The 21,696-nt window shown below is 39.8% G+C and overlaps 2 protein-coding genes across 14 annotated transcripts in view; one reads left to right on the top strand and one right to left on the bottom strand.

Moving 5' to 3' along the window:
- Positions 1–2,125: 2,125 nt before the first annotated feature.
- On the top strand, positions 2,126–8,557 carry myoc (myocilin). Its single transcript, XM_059984806.1, has 4 exons — positions 2,126–3,231; positions 4,216–4,272; positions 4,411–4,539; positions 6,798–8,557. Exons 1-4 carry the CDS (start codon positions 2,691–2,693, stop codon positions 7,580–7,582), a joined length of 1,512 nt encoding a protein of 503 aa, XP_059840789.1. The 5' UTR covers positions 2,126–2,690; the 3' UTR covers positions 7,583–8,557.
- A 132-nt stretch (positions 8,558–8,689) lies between these two features.
- Positions 8,690–21,696, bottom strand: part of prrc2c (proline-rich coiled-coil 2C) — a 99,586-nt gene continuing 86,579 nt past the window's right edge. For 5 of the 13 annotated variants that reach the window (XM_059984792.1, XM_059984799.1, XM_059984796.1 and 2 more), the window contains 12 exons: positions 20,695–20,881; positions 20,158–20,364; positions 19,383–19,504; positions 17,887–18,023; positions 17,247–17,481; positions 17,032–17,133; positions 15,703–15,813; positions 14,761–14,976; positions 14,486–14,589; positions 13,032–13,152; positions 10,827–11,060; positions 8,690–10,071 (listed from right to left, as the gene is read on the bottom strand). In XM_059984792.1, the coding sequence (XP_059840775.1) occupies positions 9,808–10,071; positions 10,827–11,060; positions 13,032–13,152; positions 14,486–14,589; positions 14,761–14,976; positions 15,703–15,813; positions 17,032–17,133; positions 17,247–17,481; positions 17,887–18,023; positions 19,383–19,504; positions 20,158–20,364; positions 20,695–20,881 (2,040 nt within the window). In that variant the 3' untranslated portion in view covers positions 8,690–9,807. Of the gene's footprint in view, positions 10,072–10,826; positions 11,061–13,031; positions 13,153–14,485; positions 14,590–14,760; positions 14,977–15,483; positions 15,542–15,702; positions 15,814–17,031; positions 17,134–17,246; positions 17,482–17,886; positions 18,024–19,382; positions 19,505–20,157; positions 20,365–20,694; positions 20,882–21,696 lie in introns of those variants that run through there. The other 8 variants (XM_059984793.1, XM_059984804.1, XM_059984802.1 and 5 more) reach the window with 5 other exon arrangements.

Raw genomic sequence — 21,696 nt, 5'->3', positions numbered from 1 at the left:
TATATATATATATATATATATATATAGATATAAAAATTACTACTTACTGTAATTCAATAGATTTCTCTATTTATTTATCAAATATTTCATTACATAAAGTCAACATATGCTGGTGATATTAAACCTGATTCTGATTTCAATTCTAATTCTGAGTTAGGAGATGTATTGGTTAATTGGTCATTGTAAATTGTCCTCTGATTGGGCGAAGGTTGAATAGGTGGGTTGCTGGGTGTTGCAGCAGCTAACATGCGACACCCTCCAGACAGCTCACAAAACTACCTCTTCCACTTCTTTTATATCCTGTGATCTACATTTCAGTGGTGTATTTTTGGACTGATTGAGTGATCTGTTGTCTTGCTGACTCTGAGGGTATTCCTTGAGGCTTTGAGCAAGGCTTGTGGCCTTGAGGCCAAGAAGCCTGGAGATGGGCCGTGAGCCCATGATTGACCCCCTTTCTCACTGATTAAATCATCAAGGAAGATTGAAATCACTGAGCCGAGTGCGGAGGGCACTGCCTACCAGCCACTCACTCGCTGCTGCCGGAGGAGTGTGTTTGTTTGTGATGGTCTCTTTTCCTTGTTTGCTGCTCCTGAAGGAAGGCTGTGCACTCCAATGGTCTTTCTATCCCTCGATGCGGTCGAAGGGTGGTGCTGGAGTTCTGGGCAAGGTTTATTTGATGCGGTTTGTGCATTGGACATGTTATGATGTGTGTTTCTAGTTGCTCCTTTTATTGTTGCTATTTTGGGAAACTCTGAATTGGGTTGGCCTGCAGATAATGAACACTGAGCTGAACTGAACGTGCCCAGACTCTTTCAGTTTTGTGCTTTATATTCTGTATTTTTCATAGAACATTACAGCACAGAAACAGGCCTTTGCCCTTCTTGGCTGTGCCGAACCATTTTTCTGCCTAGTCCCACTGACCTGCACCTGGACCATATCCCTCCAAACCCCTCCCATCCATGTAGCTGTCCAAGTTTTTCTTAAATGTTAAAAGTGAGCCGGCATTTACCACTTCATCTGGAAGCTCATTCCACACTCCCACCACTCTCTATGTGAAGAAGCCCCCCCACTAATGTTCCCTTTAAACTTTTCCCCCTTCACCCTTAACCCATGTCCTCTGGTTTTTTTGCTCCCCTGGCCTCAGTGGAAAAAGCCTGCTTGCATTCACTCTATCTTCCCATCATAATTTTATACACCTCTATCAAATCTCCCCTCATTCTTCTATGCCCCAGGGAATAAAATCCTAACCTATTCAACCTTTGTCTGTAACTCAGTTTCTCACGTCCCGGCAACATCCTTGTAAACTTCCTCTGCAAACTTACAACCTTATTAATATCCTTCATGTAGTTAGGTGACCAAAACTGCACACAATACTACAAATTCGCTCTCACCAATGCCTTGTACAACCTCACCATAACATTCCAACTATAAATCAAAGTATTGAGTATAAAAGGCCAATGTACCAAAAGCTCTCTTTACTACCCTATCTACCTGTGATGCCACTTTTAGGGAATTTTGTATCTGTATTCCTAGATCCCTCTGTTCAACTGCACTCCTCAGTGTCCTACCATTTACCTTGTATGTTCTGCCTTGGTTTTCATTTGATTTGTTGTCATTTGCGTGGTGTTGTTTCTTGTGACTTGATGTTTTTCTTTGAGAGTGTTCCCTGGTTTTCTTTGTTTTGTGGCCATCTTTGCGGAAGATGAATCTCAGGGCTGTATACTGCATACATACTTTGATAATAAATGTACTGGAAGGGCCTGTTCTGCACTGAATCTTTAAATGAATTTGAAAAATTAAAATAAATACAGTCTCGCGCTCATCACTCACCCCTCCCTCAGCTCTCTCCCCTGTGTCCTACAGTTTGGGGCCTCACTTATTTCATTGAAGAACACAACAGTACGTACTGGAAAAGAACACTATGCATGCCGCAGTACACAGCAGGACAGGCAGGATCTGTGGACAGAAAAAAAAGTAACATTTTAGGTCATTGATGCTATATCAGAATGTAAACTCACTGAAAAAGGGCTCTTGAAGAGGGAAAAAAAGAAAGATTTGGTAATTTTTTGAAATTAGGAGGAATCAAAGGTTAAAAAAAAACAATAATATGGTGCAACTGTGGTGATGGTGCAACTTCAGCAAATGTTGGAGATACTTGTTAAGGTGAGTAGCATCCGTAGAGGTGGAAACCGAGCGCGTGTTAAGTCACGGTGAAAACCGAGCTGGTGGAAGAACTCAGCAGGTCAGGCAGCATCTGTGGAGGGGAACGAACAGTCGTCATTTCGGGTCATGACTCTTCACCTGGACTCTATGGCAAGTTTGAGAGAGCCTGGCCATGGGACAGAGAGAGAAAGCGCCAACACATAGCGGAGAGGGGAGAGCACAGAACTGCGGGAAAACCATTGGGAGCAACGAATGGACTGCAAGTACTAAGATCCAGCTGGGACAACTGGCACGTCAAGAGATGTTGCTGGAAGCAGGATATTGCAGGATCTGTTTTACCCCAGATTTTTTGTATCTGCAGTTTTAGTTTGCTTTAGGAGACACAGGGTGCAGCTCTGGTGAAAGTCATGGAACGAGAACGCTAACGCTCATTCTCCACAGACACTGCCCGACCTGCTGACTGTCTCCAGCATTTTCTGTGTTTTGTCGGTTCTTGGCAGTGAGTGACCCAGTGTGTTCAGTGTGCAATGCATCCATTCACAGACACGTCAGTGGAGTCCGCCCCTATGGGATGCAGTATAAATACCCCGTGCTCCCCAGCTCCAGGCATACAGCAGCGACTGCCTGCCGACATGAGTGCCCTTTCTCTGCTCGCGTTCGCCTCCTTCCTCCTTGCCGCCTCCGGCCAGCAGCCCACGTTCTCTCGCGGTTTGAACCGGGACGGGCGATGCACTTACTCCTTCACGGTGCCGAGCCCGGTCGAGACCAGCTGCTCTGAGCCCGGGGAAGTTCTGAAAACCGTGCGGGAGCTGCAGAGGGAGGGGGCTGCCCAGCAGAGGGAGGTGGAGTCATTGGGACAGCGGCTGAAGGTCCTGGAGCGCTGGGTTGCCGGTCAGGAGGAGAGGGGTAGCCAAGGAGTCCGGAACGATGTCAGAAGCCTGCAGATGGAAAAGTTGGACTTGCTGCGGAGGCTGGAACGCGCCGAACAGGAGAACTCCCGGCTCCGGGACGGCCAGTGTCCCGGCTTGCGAGAAACTCCCCAGGACTCTCATCAAATCGTCCCTAGGGGTAGGACATATATCAAACCCGGGCTGCGGGGCCGAGCGTTAAGTGGGCCAGTCTTCAGGGTCCCGGGTCATTGACAGGGCTCTCTGCCCAGTAAGAGTGGGTGTCTATTCATGCAGATGGGTCTCTGTCCATTGGGAGGGGCCGTGTCATGTTGGGTTTCTCTGCCCATTCAGAGACCGGGAGCGCTCAGCATCCCCAGCCAGAATCCCATACGGAGTTTCTCGCACCCGCTCGAAATCACCCTGATCAGCGAGACCGGGATCTTGAGGAAATCACTCAGGCACCGTCCGAAGCAAGCTCAGGGTCAAGGGCAGTGATGTGGCACAAACTTCTCCGCAGATTGCCCTCAACCTCTGATCCGGGAGCAAGCAGACTGTTCCAGCGAAATTCTCTAGGATCGAACTCCGGTTTTACACTGGAATAGCGAGAAGCCTCGAACAGCACAGATGTAGCCTGTAGAAGTGAAAGATTAAAGCAGAACCCAGAAAGATTTGCTTAAATCGGCTGTCCGCTATAAGATCCAATCATTTGGCAGCAGAACATTTGTTTTTACATGAGCTTAACTGCTTTACTATCCCATGCGAGTGACGAATTTTGCATCTACAAGTGAAAAGTCACGTTTTGTACAGGAGTGAAGATCAGACAGCTCAAGCTGGATAAGGATCGCTTTGACCATTATGCATTTGTCCTGACGAAAGATTTTTGACCTGATTTCTTTTCTTCCTTCATAGATGCTACCTGACCTTATGAGTGTCTTCAGCATTTTCTATTATATGCCTTGTCTTCATAATTCCAAGACTTACAATATTTTGCAAATATTTTAGCTATTTCCTTAATGCATCAAAGAAATTAGTCTTTTATTTAATTCATGCGTTTTTGTTTCATTTATTAAATGACAAGCAATCAACAGCCGCGTTGAATAGGAGGGAGAGGGTGCTAACACTGAGGAATGGCGAGTCCTCAAAGAATTTTGTCTTGTTTTAGGGAGACAAGAGTTCTTCAATTTATCTTCTCGACAGAGAGCGCAGCCTCGCCAAGAAGGTAAGAGTTCTGGATAAAGTTTTTCCATAAATCTGTTTGGGAGGTCGAACATTCGAGATCCGCGAGTGCAATTCCTGCAGAAAAGGTGGTTTTTGCTTATTCGTCGAAGTTCTAATTGCAATCTGCCTCTCGTTACAGCGTCCAGCTGGAACTTTGAAAATTCCAGGTACCAAGAGCTGAAATCGGACATCATTACAGAGGTTCCTGCTTCCAAACTGGTACAGCAGAGAGAATCTGGAACCTCACTCACAAAGCAACAACCCCCAGGTATCTGCTCGAATTTAACTCCCGCTCTGTTGTTAGTAACTGAGAATCCGACATTGGATTATGAAACCGCGGGCAGCGCAAAGTTTTGTTTATCTTTTTCTCGTTTATTTTAAAATTGAAAGAAACTCAATCACAAACAAGAGATGTTGGAAATCCAAGCAGCACACTAAAAAAAAGTGCTGGAGGAACTCCACGGGTCTGAAGAGATTCAGTAGCCTCTATGACATCGGCGAGACCCAATGCACTGGGGGAACGACGTAGCCGAGTACCTTCGCACCGCCCGTCACGACAGCCAGGAGCCACCCACCCATTCCACTCTCACTGTCTCCCATTACCTCTCTTACTGCTAAATTGATTAGAGGTCATCACCTTATTTCCTGATTTGGCAGTCTCCAACCCAAGGGCAGGTGATTTCCAGTAACCACCACCACACGTTTATTTTCTCTTTAGCCCCAGCCACACCTAACCTCACCATCTCCTTATCCCCCCCCCCCCACCCTTTATTCCACGGGCCGCCACCCTCTCCTATCAAATTAAATATTCAGTCTTTTTGCCTCTTCCACTGATCACCTAGCTTCTCCATTCCTCCCCCCAACCTTTCCCTTGTCCGCCTTTCACCTGGATTCGCTTACCCGCCAGCTCACGTTTCTCCCAACCAGTTCGTTCTGGCCTCTGCGCTCTTTCTTTCCAGTCCTGAAGGGGTTTGGTCTGAAATGTTGACCCGAAACATGTGTTGCTCCAGTTTTAGAGAGAGGATTCTTCAGGCTGTAATAAACGGAGAAGCAGACCTATCTCAATAGGGTGTTTTAAAAGACTCCTGGAGCTCAGATATACAGAGGGCTATGGGTAACCCTAGGCAATTTCTCAGGGAAGGTCATGTTCGGCGCAGCCTTGTGGGCCAAAGGGGTGTGATGTAAATTTTCTATGTTTCTAATACTATACTCATGTCAAACATTCTGCCTTCTCAATTGACTTGGTCCCCAGTGACTTGGTCTCAATAGCTTCTGCAGTGCAAAATGCCACAAGTTCACCTAGCAACTCAGCTAAGTAACTTGCCTATAGGTGTTAGACCTGACCAGCAGGTGCTGCCAACGCTAGAATAACTTTTTTGGGCAGTAACACTGTCCACCTTCTTTTACACCAACATTATCAAACTTGAGTTTCAATAGGAACCATATATTAGGAAAGGAAACTAAAAATGATTAATTTAGTTTTGGAAGGATGAAAGAGGGAGAATTCTAGAAATTATTAACATTGTCAGCCTTTTTAGTGCACAGGTTTTGGAAAAAGTATCAACAGATCCTGGTAGCTGTACTTTTCCAATGCAGTCTTGCACATTTAATAATGATCAAATGTAGGTGGAAAAAGTGACTGCGTAAAGATTAGGATATTACTGAGTTTAGAACAGCACTCAGGTTCCTATGTAGACCAGCTTTTGTACCTTGCAGCTTCCGGGAAGTGCACCGGATTCCACAAATCCAAGGACCACACCAGCCTAATTTTCTTTCCCTTGGCATCATGGGTTGCAGGAAGGCCCCTCATCTATTTGCCCTAGTTCAAATTTAGTTTGCTTTCCTCCAACTTTTCTGCTCTGGTTTGAGAATGCATTTGAATTACATGAGATTTCAGATGTTTAAAACATTAATGTTTCCCTATTAATAATGGAAAAAAAACTTCCTACCTTGTTGGATACCTTTCAAGTTACATTTACCAAGGAATAACATAAAGGAGCTGCCTTTAATCAAACGATGCACTATCTACTTTTAATTATATAAAATCTCTTATTAAACACAGCACAAGAATAAAAAAAGGCATCTTTTTAGTTTCCTTAGATAAGAAATCACAATGTTTATTTCTTTAGTACCATTTCCCGTAACATCCTTGCACAACTTTAATTCCAGTGAACCCAGATCTTCAAATGGTGCTCTGAATTTTCCACTAATCCTTGTTTCCCCTCAAACTGGCAGGGTTTAAGTTGCATCTTGCTTGGATTTCCTCAATAAATGGTTCTCCCTTGTCTAAACTCTTGCCATTACAATTGTTGAGGGAAGGCATATTCTCATTCAAAGCACAACCAATGTGGAACTCAAGTCCATTTGTACAGGAGTGATGCAAAGGAAAACAAAATGGTTATATACATGCCCTTGATGGTTGGTAGGTTGGTGCCTTTGATGCATTGGGCAGTTTTAAGTGTCGCTATAGAACCTTCCAGTCCTAAACAGAATCTGAATGGACCTTTCTTAATCTTGCCCTGGCAGGTTGTGGAATGTTGGAATGGGTGGGAGAACCAGTGACATTCCAGAAGGCTGACTCCATTGCAGGCAGGTATGGAGTTTGGATGAAGGATCCCGAACCTGTGCCACCTCACAGCAGGGAGCACATCTGGAGAATCAACACTGTTGGCACTGATATACGGCAGCTCTATGAATATCAAGACCTTGATCAGTTCACGAAGGGTTATACCAGCAAAGTTTACTTGTTACCACAACCAGTGGAAAGCACAGGAGGCATCATTTACAGAGGATCCTTGTTCTACCAGAAACGGAGGTCAAGGAGCTTACTGAGATTTGAAATGAAAACAGAGACAATTTTAGTTCAGAAGGACTTGCCTAACGCAGGTTACCGGGGAACTTTTCCATACTCCTGGGGTGGATATACAGACATTGACTTTGCAGTGGATGAGCTAGGTCTTTGGGTCACTTATAGCACCAGTCAGGCTCATGGAGCCATTGTGATCTCCAAACTGGACCCCAACACCCTAGAAGTAGAACAGACATGGACCACAGCTATTCGCAAAAGGGCGGTCGCCAATTCTTTCATTATCTGCGGAATTCTATACACGCTTAACAGTTATTCCATTCAAGATGCCGTCATTAATTTTGCCTACAACACTAACACAAACAGCAGCAAGCCATTGGCCATTCCATTTGAGAACCGCTACCGATACAACAGCATGGTTGATTACAATCCAGCAGAAAAGAAGATTCTGGCTTGGGACAATTTCAACATGGTTATGTATGACATTAAACTTTCCAAGATATGAAGGCTACAAAACATCTCCCAAGGACAAACAGCTGCATAATTTTCTTTTTTTTTTGTATATGCATGTATAGACCATGGCTAGTTTTCAAAGCACTGCAGTAAGTTGTACACTTATTTCAGAACAGAACATAATGAATAGTAAAACAGTTATTGAAACAAGAAATACTACAGATGCTGGAAATCTGGGTTCCAAAGCAAGGACACAGACCTGAAATGTTCAGCTTTTTTCCTAATACGTTGCCAAATTCAAGATTGTTCAGCATTTTTGGTCACAATATTATTAAACCAAAGTTTGAACTGTTGTAATACCAGTGTATATTGATTCAAACTCCAGATACAAATAGTTAAGGTATTACATGCAAAATCTGTTCTCTAATCTTGACCACATGCTCACTATAAATCAAACATTTTGTAAAAGCTGAAATTGAACTGCATTTGTTATATTAAATAAGTCTCTTCCAGACATTTTCTATTGTCAAAAATTTTAAATAGGAGGAAAATAATGTGGAAGGAATCTAAAATTTGCTCAAGTGGAAATTCATGGTAGACGTTTTAAAACTGTGGCATCAAGCTGGAACATGTTAAACTTATGCAAAGGTACTTTTAAAAATGTATTACAAACTCACACCTACTCTTTCATCACTATCAGTCATTCAAACAGGTATTTTCAAAGTAATCAGGAAAATAGCAGGAAATTTGTTAAGAGGAATTATACAATTTCACTGGTCTGAACATCAGCAAAATAAAAGTTGATACTGGTATAAGTCCTTATATTATTTTCTGTGCACCAGCCAAATAGCCAACAAGATTATAACAGACAAATGATAATATTGGAAAAGTGGTGGAAGGTGACGTGACTAAATCCAATCTGGATTATTTTATAAATTGCCCAAATGAACAGGGAAAAATGTTGGAAGAATCTTAAAAGCAAACCTGAAACAAATATTTAAACAACTTGCTCTTGAGGACTTTCTGTTGTGGATGATCACCTTACGCACAGTGTCAGAGATGAGAGAAACAGGGTCATTCAAGTCAAAAATGCCGTTTCATTAAATGTGAAGATTTTTGCAATGTAAAATACTCCATTCACAGTATTCAGCAATATGAAAACATTTCAGAGCTTATTTTATTAGTTATGTAACCAAACCAAATTCATTGTAAATAAGATCATACATCTTTAATAGTGCGCTAACGCTGTACAAATGAAAAAAATTAAAGTATAATCTTTCTATACCAATATGGCTGTTAACTTCTGTACAATGCCAAACGAATACACAGTACAGATGGAATACAAAACTCAAAAACCAGACATCACAGCCGAGTTTTCGAAGAAAGCAAATAAAACTGACCGTCAAAACACATGACTGACGGAAAGCAATTTTTTCAGCAGAGTAGCCTTTCCAGTGCCACAAGTCATGTGACAAAAATATACACATCAATAAATCATTCTGTCAGCTCAGGTTTTGCACCAAGTTTTCTAGATACCAATAACAGCAATCCTCTATTGTTTTGTACCTTCATCAGAATCTATTTATTTCAATTTAAACCTGGGTAAGTTTGCTGTAATAAAAACAGCTGTGCTTTTAGCACAGTCCCTCATTAATGATTGATAAGCAAATAAACAAGATATCTTACATTCACATGGTATAATACAGTACATCCTACAACTAAAATACTAGCATATAATCAAAAAGGCAATATTAGACTTGTGATTAAAATGGTTTGCATAAACAATAGGAAATTAATAGGCTCAAAACCCCTTATTCACTAAGTGAATCAATTTGTCCTTTCTGTAATTAAGCTCATGAATATTTTTTAAATGATAGTTTTTAAATAAGGATTAAATCATTACCATAAAACCTGTAAAATTGGTTATCCTTCATTCACTGGCTTACCACATTTACGTATTTTCAGTGATTATCTTAAGGAAAAGTAATGTCACACAAGTCAGACATTGCCTCTTCAAATCTTCAAGATTCAAATGTCAACACTAAATGTTCAGTCAAGGATTAGTTTACACATCAGGGTTTCTCTTGCTCAACATAATGATCCATCTGATTTCTCCATATCTTAGGCTAGCTCAGCTTTCACTTGACTACTTCACATCTCATTTTGTTATAAAAGAAATTTCATTTTTGAGCTCAATATTTCTGCTCTCATCTCATAGAGAAGAGCACCCATTACACCCATAAGATACTCATGACACCCACTATGTTTATCAGCAATTTATGATTTTGTTTCTTCTGTTTTTACTGCTTGAGGTTTGATTGGTCCAGTTCGAACAGGTTTTGACACAACAGCTTGACTTGAAGCTGGTTTTTCTTCTACTTTCTCTTCTCTTGTACTTGAAATGCCTGTTCCACTCTCGGTAGGTTTATTCCCACTGCTGTCATTTTTGTGAGGCTTGCTCACTTGCTGCTTGATTTGCTGCTGCTGCTGGTCAGAGAAGAACTTGTGGGTAGATTGAAGCACCTCAGCGCGCTGCTTAGCCTTAACAAAAAAGAATGATAACTTTGATCCTTTTGACAATAACTAGAAGCATATACAAAAAATGCAATGCAGAGATGGGAAATGTTTAAAAAAAACTTCTTTTAATGATGCATGGAAATCATTTAACTGGCCAAACTTGCAAAATTATTAATTTCAGCAGTCTTTTCTCTCTCAAATACGATCCCCCACAGACACACAAAAAAACTGATAATTCATCCAGGAAAGTAGCTGTGGATTTCTTATGTCTGTTTTGTGAGGCCTGCTGCTTGATTTGTAACATTAATTCTTTGTTTTAATTTCTGAGGGGCACTGATGGGTGCAGATGTTTCAAACTTCTGCTTACAAAAGGTAACTAGATCTAATCAAAGCTAAATCCCTGATGAGTTTGTTGCATTTTGCTTATTTTTCATTTCATAGATTCTAATCACTTCTGTCTGAGAAAATTAAGAAATGGACTGTGGAAACCCTATTGGCACAGTAAGGTTAATATCATGCATTATCCCCGGTGCCAATAGTAATATGGTAATTTCACTATCTGGAAAGTGAATTAAGAACTGCAATCAAGGCCAGATCCATTGCAATATTAGTTAATTACTTTTTTTCCCAGAGATTTCAAAGAAAGTGGCATGTGCAATACATTGTTATAGTTCAATTAAGAGGTACAGTAAGCCATACTTCATTTCCTCATTAAGACTAGTTTCATTTGGTGTCAAAGTTTAAAATATAACTTTCACAAAACTGCCAACAATGCTAACCTTCAAATCCTGTTCAGCCATCATTGCAGCTTGGGCCTGGTTTCCACGGATGCCCTGAGTATGGCCTGAAGGTACCCTTGGTGTATGCTGAGGACGAGTTTGGCAGATGATACCTGTGGTTATTTGAGATTGCATCTGATTTGTCAGAGGCAGTGGAGGCCTCTGAACAGGAGCTGAAAAGGTGTTTCCATGAGGTCTCACCAATGGAGGGACCAAGTTAGGTTGGGAAAGCATCTGGTGAAAACAATTAGAATGAAGTGTAATTGCCAATTGGAACTACATGGTACTGAGCTGTACTGCAATCAGATTATTTAACACAAGTGGAAAGCCACATAGATGATACCAAAACTGAAGATCAAGCATGAGTTCTTGCATCTGATGCGTTTTACTCAAGATCGAGAATTCATTGTCACAGGCTTGGAGGCCAAGTATTGGGCATATTTAAAGGGTAGGTTGATAGTTCCTTGATTAGTCAGGGCATTAAAGTTTATAGGGAAAAGACAGGAATGGGGTTGGGAGGGATAATAAATCAGCCATGACAGATGGCAGAGCAAACTCTATGGACCAGGTAGCCTAATTCTGCTCCTGTGTGTTATGGAGAAATGAAAATGGCAACAATGGTAGATTTGCAGTAGTTAATGCTTTCAAACTTGCATATGGCAAGATGTCAGTAATCAACTAGGGCCATGGCTCCTTAACACTGCTACAAAGCAAAAGCAAAATTTGTCAAACTTCAGAGCTAATATGTAGATTAAAACTTCCAGAGGATTAGAAAAGCGCAAATGTCACTCCACTCTAAGGGAGGGGAGAAAAGACAGGAAATTATACACCAGTTAGTCTGACTTCAGTGGTTGGTAAGATACTAGAGTCCATTATTAAAAATGCGGTTTCAGGGTACACGATAAAACAGGCCAAAGTCAGCATGGTTTCCGCAAGGGGAAATCTTGCCTGGCAAATCTGTTGGAATTTTCTGAGGAAATAACAAGCAGGATAGACAAGATTAGAGTCTATGGTATTACAAGAAAGATACCAGCATAGATAGAAGATTGGCTGAGCAGCACAGAGGACAGACTGGGAATAAAGGGGGCCCTTTCTTGTTGGCTGCTAACGATTAGTGATGTTCCACGTGGTTCAGTGCTGGGTCCGCTACTTCTCACATTATATGTCATTGGCGTGGAATGACAGAATTGATAAGCTTTGTTGCCCAGTTTGCAGACGATACAAAGATTGGTTGAGGGGTAGGTGGTATTGAGGAAGCACAGAGTCTACAAAAGGACAACAGACAATGAAGTGGCAGATAGAATACAGTGTAGGGATGTGCGTGGTCACATACTTTTCATAGGATTAAAGCACAAAATTTTATAAATGGGGTGCAAATTCACATAGTGGAGTTGCAAATAGGCTTGAGTCCTAGTGTAGGGATAACTTGTAGGTTGAGTGGATAGTAGTGAAGGCAAACAATGTTTGCATTCATTTTCAGAGGAGTAGAATATAATGGCAAGGATGTACTGTAATGCTAAGGCTTTAGAAGGTTAACGTTTGATGGCTCTGGGCCTGTACTCACTGGAGTTGAGAAGAATGAGGGAGATCATTGAAACTTACTACATGAAAGGCCTGGACAAAATGAGCATACAGAGGATGTTTCCAATAGTAGGACAGCATGACCAGAGGCTCAGAATAGAAGGATACCCCTTCAAACAGATGTCTGTGTCTTATGGTCTATTTATAATTATTGGGACATGGGCATTGCCAGCAAATACAGAATTTATTGCTTATCCCTTTAAAAAGTCAATCCAAGGCATTTATTTGAATTGTTGTAACCTGTGCGCATTTGCCAAAGTATTTCCAAAATATTTACAATGACAATCAGCAGATTAAAACCCTGAAATCAATATTTAATTATCAAAACATAAACTTAAGCGTTTCAATTTTTAAGGAATAAAGCCATACAAAAATATAAACTTAAGAAAGAGGAAAATAAAGAAACCAAACAAAATGACGTTGAGGTTAAATTCTATCCCAAGCAACCACCGGGACTGGGACTGGATGGCAGTTTTTACTTAAAGGTACACTTTCAAAAAAAATCCAGCCATGAATTTTTTTCTTCTCATGACAGTAAAAAGCAAAAGTGGAAAAACTACTCAATAAACTAAGGAAAATGTAAAGACAGCAGCTGATGCTCTAGCTGGCACTTTAAACTCATACCTGTGGTGGGAACTGTGGTGGGAAAGGCTGGGCAATCCGAACCCCAGCAGAAGAAAATTGTTTCTGATAGACCATGTTGTTGATCTTGCTAGACTGGCTGTTCGGACTTGTGGAGCTAGCTCTAAAAGTGAAAAATCAATCAGAAAACACGCTGTGTTAACCAAAAACAAATTCTATCAAATACAAGGACCAAGTTTGCAAATCCAATGCAGCTATTTTAAAAACAGATGGTAATCTGTACAGTAAATACCAGACCTCTTGACATTCACAATCAGCGAGATCTGCTCCAACATAAACACAAATGCAGGGTCATGTATGTATATTCCTTATTTGCGTCAGATTTATACCAGCAGAGGCACAGGAGCAGATTTCCCAGATTGAGGGTGGGAATGTGGGTCCATTAAAGGAACACATCATTGTCACACTGGGCTTTGCAGGAAGTCAACTGGAGTAGTAGCCAGAGCAACAGGGTAAGAGATGGTGCTACTGACTTAAAATGACACCACCATTGGGATGCAAGACTTTGGCAGAGATACATAGGAATGTTGCACATTGGTGCTGACTTCTGAGCTGAAGATTGACTCCATTGCAAATATCAAAGATCTGGTAAATGTGGGAATTAAACCATAATAACTAATCTTCAAAAGGTAATAATGTTCTTGGAAAAATACACTTAGTCATTTGTTAAATTTAATCACTTGCTTGAAAGCACATAACATCCCATGAAACTAGGCATTGTGTGGATAAAGTTACAGGAATACAAAGCAGTTGATTTCAAAAGGCAGGCAAATATTGAGAATGCCATCTTCAGATCCAACACTGCAGATTTAAATTCTCTACACTTATATAGAACCTTTTATAGTGAAAAACACGATCAAGGACTTTACAAGTAGCATGGTGGGATATGTTAGCACAAGACAGGCTATTAGATCAGAGATTGGAAGTTTAAATGAGAAAAAAAGACTCAGCATTCTGACAAGGTTAAAGAACCGTGAAATGTTACAGAACCAGGGAGACAAGACTTAGAAACACCAGGGTATTTAGGGGACCCAAAGCCTATTTAGTTCAACTAAGAATAAACACTGCAGCATTTCAGATGAGCCGTTTGGAGAGGGAAAGATAGCAGATCTGCCAGCTGGAACAGTCAACAAAAGGGTGAAAAGCATTCAGCAGCAGGCAAAATCAAGTTAGAAGTTGCCAGCCTTTGTGAAGGGGACAGAACCTTTGTTAAGGTTAGAAATACCAAGTGTATGGCAAAGACATTAAAACCTTAGCCCAGCAAAGGAAGTGGTTTGAATTGACAGCAAGTGGGTTTGTTTATTTCCAATTAGTGGAAATTGGAACAGATTCAGAACTAAATATATGAAAAGAATTTTTATGCAGAGGAAGTGGAGCGGCAGTAATGTCACAGTGCTAAGTGCTGTATCATTATCTCTCGATCAGAAACAATTTACCTGAATGGACTAGATGATGGTGTAATACTCCGTACACTGATTGGTGGTGTACCTGGTTTCACATCCACACTACACCCATAAGGCTTTAGATCCATTTCTGCCATCTGAAACATGCCGAATTTTCACTTTCACAAATACATTATAATCAAACTATTACAAGATACTTGATTTCCTCAAAGATGCTATGTAAAATTAACATTAAAACTCTTAGAATGATTTTTCCAGATTACATTTTACAAATTTAAAATAATCTGATCAACTCTTCATTTCTATACCTTCCCTGGCGCAGAAATCATGCCAGCCTGTGTCCCCGTTGCAATAAGGCCCCTAAAGGGTTGGTTGATCTGTGTAGGTCTACTGAGGTTATGAGGCTGGGCCTGTGCTGGATTGTGTTGTAGAGGTTGCATGGATTGAGGTAAAGCAATCAAGGGCTGTCCTGCAGATCCAAAATTTGGTAAGGACAGCTGTGAACCTGGAAGGGGCAATGTCACCTGGGGATACAAATGAAAACAGTTAACAATAGAATTAAAATGTTCTTGAACTTTTAAGAATGGGGTGCCATAGTAGCGTAGCTGTTAGCACAATGCTACTGTAGCTTGGGGTGAGGTTTGGAGTTCAATCCCAGCGTCCTCTGTAAGGAGTCTGTACGTCCTCCCTGTGGAATGTATGAGATTTCTCCGGGTGCTCTGGGTTTCCTCCCATAGTCCAAAGACATACTGGTTAATAGGTCATTCCAAAACTGCCCCATGGGTTACACTGGGGTTGTCAAGGGTTGCTGGGCGGTGCAGCTCAAAGGGCCTATTCTGCTCTGTATCCCTAAATCAAAATAAAATAAACAACTTCTGACTGTCCCAAAAAATTTTAGAGTAATCTCCTGCTTCACTCGAATGGTGACAATTGCAAAGCTAATATTCATTTAGGTCAGGCACTTCCCCAAAGGAAAACTGGAAATTCAGGGGACCAGTTCAGTGGCTTTAGCAGTGAATCTCTTTACTAACCACTGAATGCATTGGGAGCAGGCCTCCAACCAGTCCTCCCACTTGGAGGTACACAGATCTGAGATGAGAGCAAAAAGAAAACTGAAGGAAGTTAATTATCACAATGCAGACTACGAAAAGTTCCAGTCAACTTAATTATTTTTTTTTTAAGTACAACCCCCGTATAAAACATTTTGATTAATTTAAACATAAAACAAGACACCCAAAACTTTTTTTTACCTGTTGAAGAGCAGCATTGGGTGACTGAGCTGTGCTATAGTAGTTACTTTGGCCAGGTTGTTGAACCTGACCTGTAAAAAGGTTGGATGGCTGAGTTAGACCCGGCCTTGCCTACACAGAAACATGTAGTTCAAGTTAATGTCAAGCACACTGGCAGAAGGAATATCTAAACAGTACAGATTTTACGATTCAGTAGTTAAAAGGGAACTCCACTCTATTTTGAAACTGGAAAGCTTCTGATAAGCTACTCACCACTATAATCCTGGGGAAATTCAGCTTGTATTATGTAAAAATAGCTCAACAGGAATCAAGTTTTTCAGTAAATCATGGGAGTCCTAGAGTAGGATTCCCTAAAAGTTAACCTACAGGTTGAGTCAGTAGTGTCGGTGGTAAGGAAGGCCAATGCAATATTAGCATTCATTTCCAGAGGGTTACCTGAGAAAGCAAGGATGTAATGCTAAGTCTTTATAAGGCATTGGTCACGCCATATTTGGAGTACTGAGAGAAATTTTATAACTAATATCTAAGGATATGCTGGCATTGGAGACAGCCCAGAGGAGGCATTTGAGAATGAAAGGGTTAACATATGAGGGGTGTTTGATGGTTTTGGCTTTACTCATTGGAGTTCAGAAGACTGGGATGGAGGGGAGATGAAACTCATTGAAACCCACCAAATATTGAAAGACTTAGACTGGACATGAAGATGATGTTTCCAAAGTGAAAGAATCTATGACCAGAGGGCAAATAACTATGAAGGCCAAGTAATTGAGTATATTTATAGACAAATTTGATTGGATCTTGATTTGTAAGGCTGTCAAAGGTTATAGGGAGAAGGCAGGAAAATAGGTTGAGAAGGAAAATAAAATCAGCCATAATTGAGTGGTGAAGCAGACTCAAAGGGTCAAAAAGTCTAATACTGCTCCTATGTTTTACAGTCTTGTGAATGGAAGTGAAAATAAGCATTGGAAAAATAGGGAAACAGGTCATTAAATAATTCTTCTGGTACAAAGAAGAATTATTACAAGCTGAATATATCAAAAATAAAGAAGCATGTACTAGGAGAAGCAGGATAAGTGCCTTCATTGGTGAATAACATACTAGAATGTATTAATTTTTTGAGTAGAGTCTCAAGCGTGCAAATTGGGCAGCATCACTGCCTCTGAAGGTATATCCAGCCTAATTTACTTTAGTCTATGTTTTCATACAGGGTTAAAACCAAAGCCACAAATATTAAACTAACAATTTTATAAGTTTTCTAATTATCAGCAATGCAGAAAATGTATATGTTGCTTACTTTTTAAAAAATATTTCTTTAGAGGGAGTACTTACTTTCCTATGAAAATGTTGAAAGGTTTGGTAGCATATATTGTAGTTGCCTGCATCGGCTTCTCCTGTTCTCAGACCCTGCACATGCCACTGATTAGAGTTCCCCTTTAAAAGCAGACCCATGCAACACTTTTGATAACTGTAGACTGAAAAGGTTTACAATGCAAACAATATTACCCTTAGTTTCCTTAACTAATATGGAAATAATTTATACATACCTGTATCAGATGGGTATCTAGAAGTTGAGAACCAGCAAGACCAGAGCCTTGACTTAAAGTGTGTTCATAAAGGATAGGAATTGGCTGTGCATTGGATGTTTGCTGAAACGCCAAGCCAGACTGGGCTTTGGCTAAATCCTGGGCTTGAACTGCCGGAAAATTGTGCAAGGCAGTACCTGAAAGAACTACAGGGGATGGTTGGGAGAGGTTGTTTTGCAGGAAAGCCTGTTGAGTCCTGTAAGTTGAAACATTCAGAAGTCAACCAACAAAACTACATTAGGAAGCTAATTACAATGTGAAATTAATTCCTCAGTTATCTATACACTTGAAAACCAAGTACTTCTATTTAATAATTATCTTTGGATAATAATATATTATATTATACACATTTTCAAACAAAATATATTAGCAATACCATATATGATCACCCTACACAGAAGTAACTAGTTATAATACAAACCAAAATTGCTACATTGACTGTGCATGCTAAACTGGTTAATTCAACTGATAGGAACTTTTATTCAATGGGAATTTTCAATGCTCCAAATATTATTAGTGGATTAAACAGACATCTGAATTATGCTCCTGATATCAAACACAAACATGCATATTTTGCATAACAATTTGGCAGAAGCTTTACCTAAAAGGTTGCAGGGATGTGCTGAACATTTCCTGGGCTTGTGAAACAGAAGGGCCTCCTCCTAAGCTGAGCTGGGCCTGAGGTTGTCCGGGAATTGGTGCATATATAGGTATGGAGATCTGCTGGACTGCAGTTGGCTAAGGCAAAAGATGAAAGAAAAATGGTAATTTTCCTTGAACTCGCATCTTCCCATACAACTAAAAGGTATCACCAGAAACACCGACACAATTGCATTAGGTACAGTCAAGCTATGTGATGCCCATGGCTCAGCAGAGTGATAAAGTTACTGGACCCGTATCTGGAAATCCAGATTACTCAGCGGGGGCATGTTTGAATTCCAGAATCACAATTTCAGGTTTAAAGTTGAGATAATAAATTTAATTCAAAACCAGGCTGCTGGAAAAATCTATGTGGTTCACAAATAACTTTTCTTCCCTCAAGGAAGGAAATCTGACAACCTGGCCTGTTCTAGAATAAACTCAACTTCACACACAATCTTGCTGGCTGTCTTAGAGCGCAATTTAATGCCAAAGCAGCAATTAGGGACTGAGAATAAATGGCAATCCTGTAAGCAATATCCATATCCCTTGAAGAAATAGCAATACTCTGAGTTATGGAGCTAAGCTTCATTTCAAGACAGTTCTTATATCAGATATGCTCCAATGGTGACTTGTATAATTTTATCAAAGTTCTACCTTTACAGTTAGTTATTCCTGCTGACTTTCCTGAGAAGCTGCTTTCATTATCAGACAAACAGAAAGTTTTTTTAAAATGGTGCGGTTTGAGAAGAACTGCACACCAAGTTTCCATAACTATTATTATAGACAATGACAGAATTAAGTAAAAATACATCCATTCAAAATCAAAATATTAATTTCAAGTGTGAATTAATTTATTATAAAACTGTTTTGGATGCTGTGAAGTATAAAACATTGCAGAGAAATCGTGCAGCAATTACAAATATAATATACAGTGGATTCTATCTATTCCACCATTTCATCCAGTTTTCCTGTTCTCTCAAATTTTTGTTTTGGCTATACAAAGTTATATTTCAGATTATTTCCATATGATATTGGTAAAAAAAAATTCTTGAATTTTTTCATTGACTTTATATTGACTTTTCAATCTAAATTGTCCTGAAACTGCCTGAACGGTTCTGCTCATTTATTACTTCATTTTAAATCTTTTAAATTTTAAGGAGAAATAAATTTACCATGATGTAAACATTTTGTAGAGTTCCACCGTCAGACATGATAGAAATTGTAATTTATTCATATACATATGCATTAGAACATGCTGCCAATACGGCAAATCATTTCATTGAAGAATGATGCCCAAATGAAATGCCTTCTAATCATGGGATTTAAGAAAGACAAACTGAAAATTCAGTTAATAAAATGTCAGGTTGTTTCCTTTGGAAGACAGGAAATTCAATAGCTTACCCAAATTGATTTTCATATGCAATCAGACAAGATTCTGAAAGAGGCAAATCTTACTTGAGAAGGGCCTGCCTGGAAACCTTGCTGTTGTGCCAGAGTTGGAGGAGCCAAGCGAGGATGCTGTGTGTTGAACAAGTGGCTGGTATCCATGTAGAAGGTTGGGATCTGTGCTGCAGGCTCTTTAAATTAAACAGATTTTCTTTATGACTTCTGCACTTTAATCATAAAGGAATGAAACAACTCATTCGAAAATAAGATACCTGAAATACTATAAGGTACAAATTTGCTCTTGGTCTCATGCCAAATATGCATATCTATAGCTGTGCATCATTCCGTTTTTGAAATTCATTCCCATTCAATTTCATAACCATGTTTAATATAGTAAATGAGCTTTAAACTTAATGAGTGAATGAGTCAGGATGACAATGCTCAGTGAACAAACTGAAAAGTGGTAAGCATGCTGATTAACAACTTCCCCTACTATTCAGTTTTTAGATCATACTGTAACATAAGCAATATGCCACCAATGTAGGAGACCAACATTTCATAGAGACAATTGTACATTTCATAAACTAGTGTTCCCCAATTTAACATTAGTATGAAAGGCCAATGAATCATGGGGATTTACAAAGTACAAAAGTTGTTAATTTCCTGGAGTAGCTAATAAATATTTCAAACTGGATCTATGCCATTCTTTGTAGCATTTGAGTCACAAGGACTTGTTAGTCCACCCTGACAATATTTAACTAATTTTCAAATGAATATCCATTTGCTATTTACTTTAAAAACTTCAGTTTCAAGCCAAATACCAAAAACTTAGATCATAACATACCTGCTGCAGATTGGGAGACGTACACCTGAGGATTCTGTTGTTGCTGGGGTAGAAGGGATGTTACACAGCCTATCTGAGAGAAATGACTTGCAGGTGCCATATTGCTGGTCTGCAGTTGCTGAGGTTTGACTTTACAAATATTGGGTGGGTCAGAAGTGGAGGTTGCTTTAGTACTCAGTGAGGAGGTAGTGTACGTCCCTGATCCTGCTGACAGCAAAGAAGACCATAAGTACAACAAATCCATGCTGGCCTACACTCAGCAATTAGCAACATCTATGGAAGCTATTATTCGAAACAAAGCTAATGTATGCTTTATAATATGCAAATCTTACTGGAAATTAGTTTCAAGAAAACAATCATTTTGAATTTAATTTCTTTACTATTTTCTAAAGGCTAACAACCTTTGCTTCATATTCAATAAACAAGAATAATTAAACCATCTCGCCGCTTTACAGATAAATTAATGAAAACAGGAGTGATCTGCAGTTCACCATATTATAAAATAATATTCTAAAAGAACTACTAGTTTGCAGTTACCTGATAGGGATGTAGTGGGTGTGACTGAAGCTACTGGAATTGGAGGCATGGAAGCACTGGAGAAGGAACTGTAAGTGCTACTGCTCCCCCCATTACTACTACTGATTGGTGATGCTGTCGAGGTCACTGGAGAGCTTTTATCTCCTACATTTGGCGAGTTCTCCCAGGCCTTCCGTGCGCATTCCATCTTAAACAGAAAGAAAAGTCCGTTTGTTTTACTGTGTTCAAAGTCAGATTTCACTTAGCTGTAATCGATTTCGCAATCCCATTTTAATATACAGCATCCCAAATCATAACCTGCTCGTAAACAAGACCAGACAAAAATGATTTAAAATAGGTTGATGATAACAGGTATTGAGATGTTATGCAACAAAATAGGATATCTTGGATACAAAAAAATTTAGTCTGCCTTTAAAATCTCCATAAACCTTTTGTAAGTATTAGTATAATATGGAATAATGGCTAGTGGTGAGAGAACTCTGGCAAAGATAATTTACACCATTACACTGTACTTCAAAAACAATGATAGTCTCAGAAAAAAAGTACCTTGTTAAATGCACCACCTTTAATGCTGGATTATTTCAATTAAATTGAGCTAACATTTATTATACACTTAAAAGCTCAATATTTTGAGTTTTCAAACTGTACAGTCATTTAAAAGTACCTTAGAAGACTAAACTTCAAATATATGTAACAGAACTTGTTTTAAAACTGTGACCTAAAAAGTCAAATTAGAAAAGAAACATTACTTACCTTTTCAATATGGTTTTTGCTTTTTTAAAAAATTTATTCTCCATAAAACTAAACAGATCACCACCACCCCAGTGTCCTCACCATCATGGGACAATGCTACTTAATTTGCATAAGGAGTGGTATACTTGTATACAGCCACTTCGCCCATGGGCTGAGTCAGTGCATGCAAAACTAAACAAGTTCCTTTGGTAGGGTAGTATTTGTTTTGACAGCAGAGAATTTTCCTGCAGGGCACAGAATGAATGACAC

Source organism: Hypanus sabinus, chromosome 11 (genome assembly GCF_030144855.1).
Source record: "Hypanus sabinus isolate sHypSab1 chromosome 11, sHypSab1.hap1, whole genome shotgun sequence".
Classification (NCBI taxonomy): domain Eukaryota; kingdom Metazoa; phylum Chordata; class Chondrichthyes; order Myliobatiformes; family Dasyatidae; genus Hypanus; species Hypanus sabinus.
The sequence above is the reverse complement of the archived record's forward strand: the minus strand, read 5'-3'. Positions and strand labels throughout refer to the sequence as shown.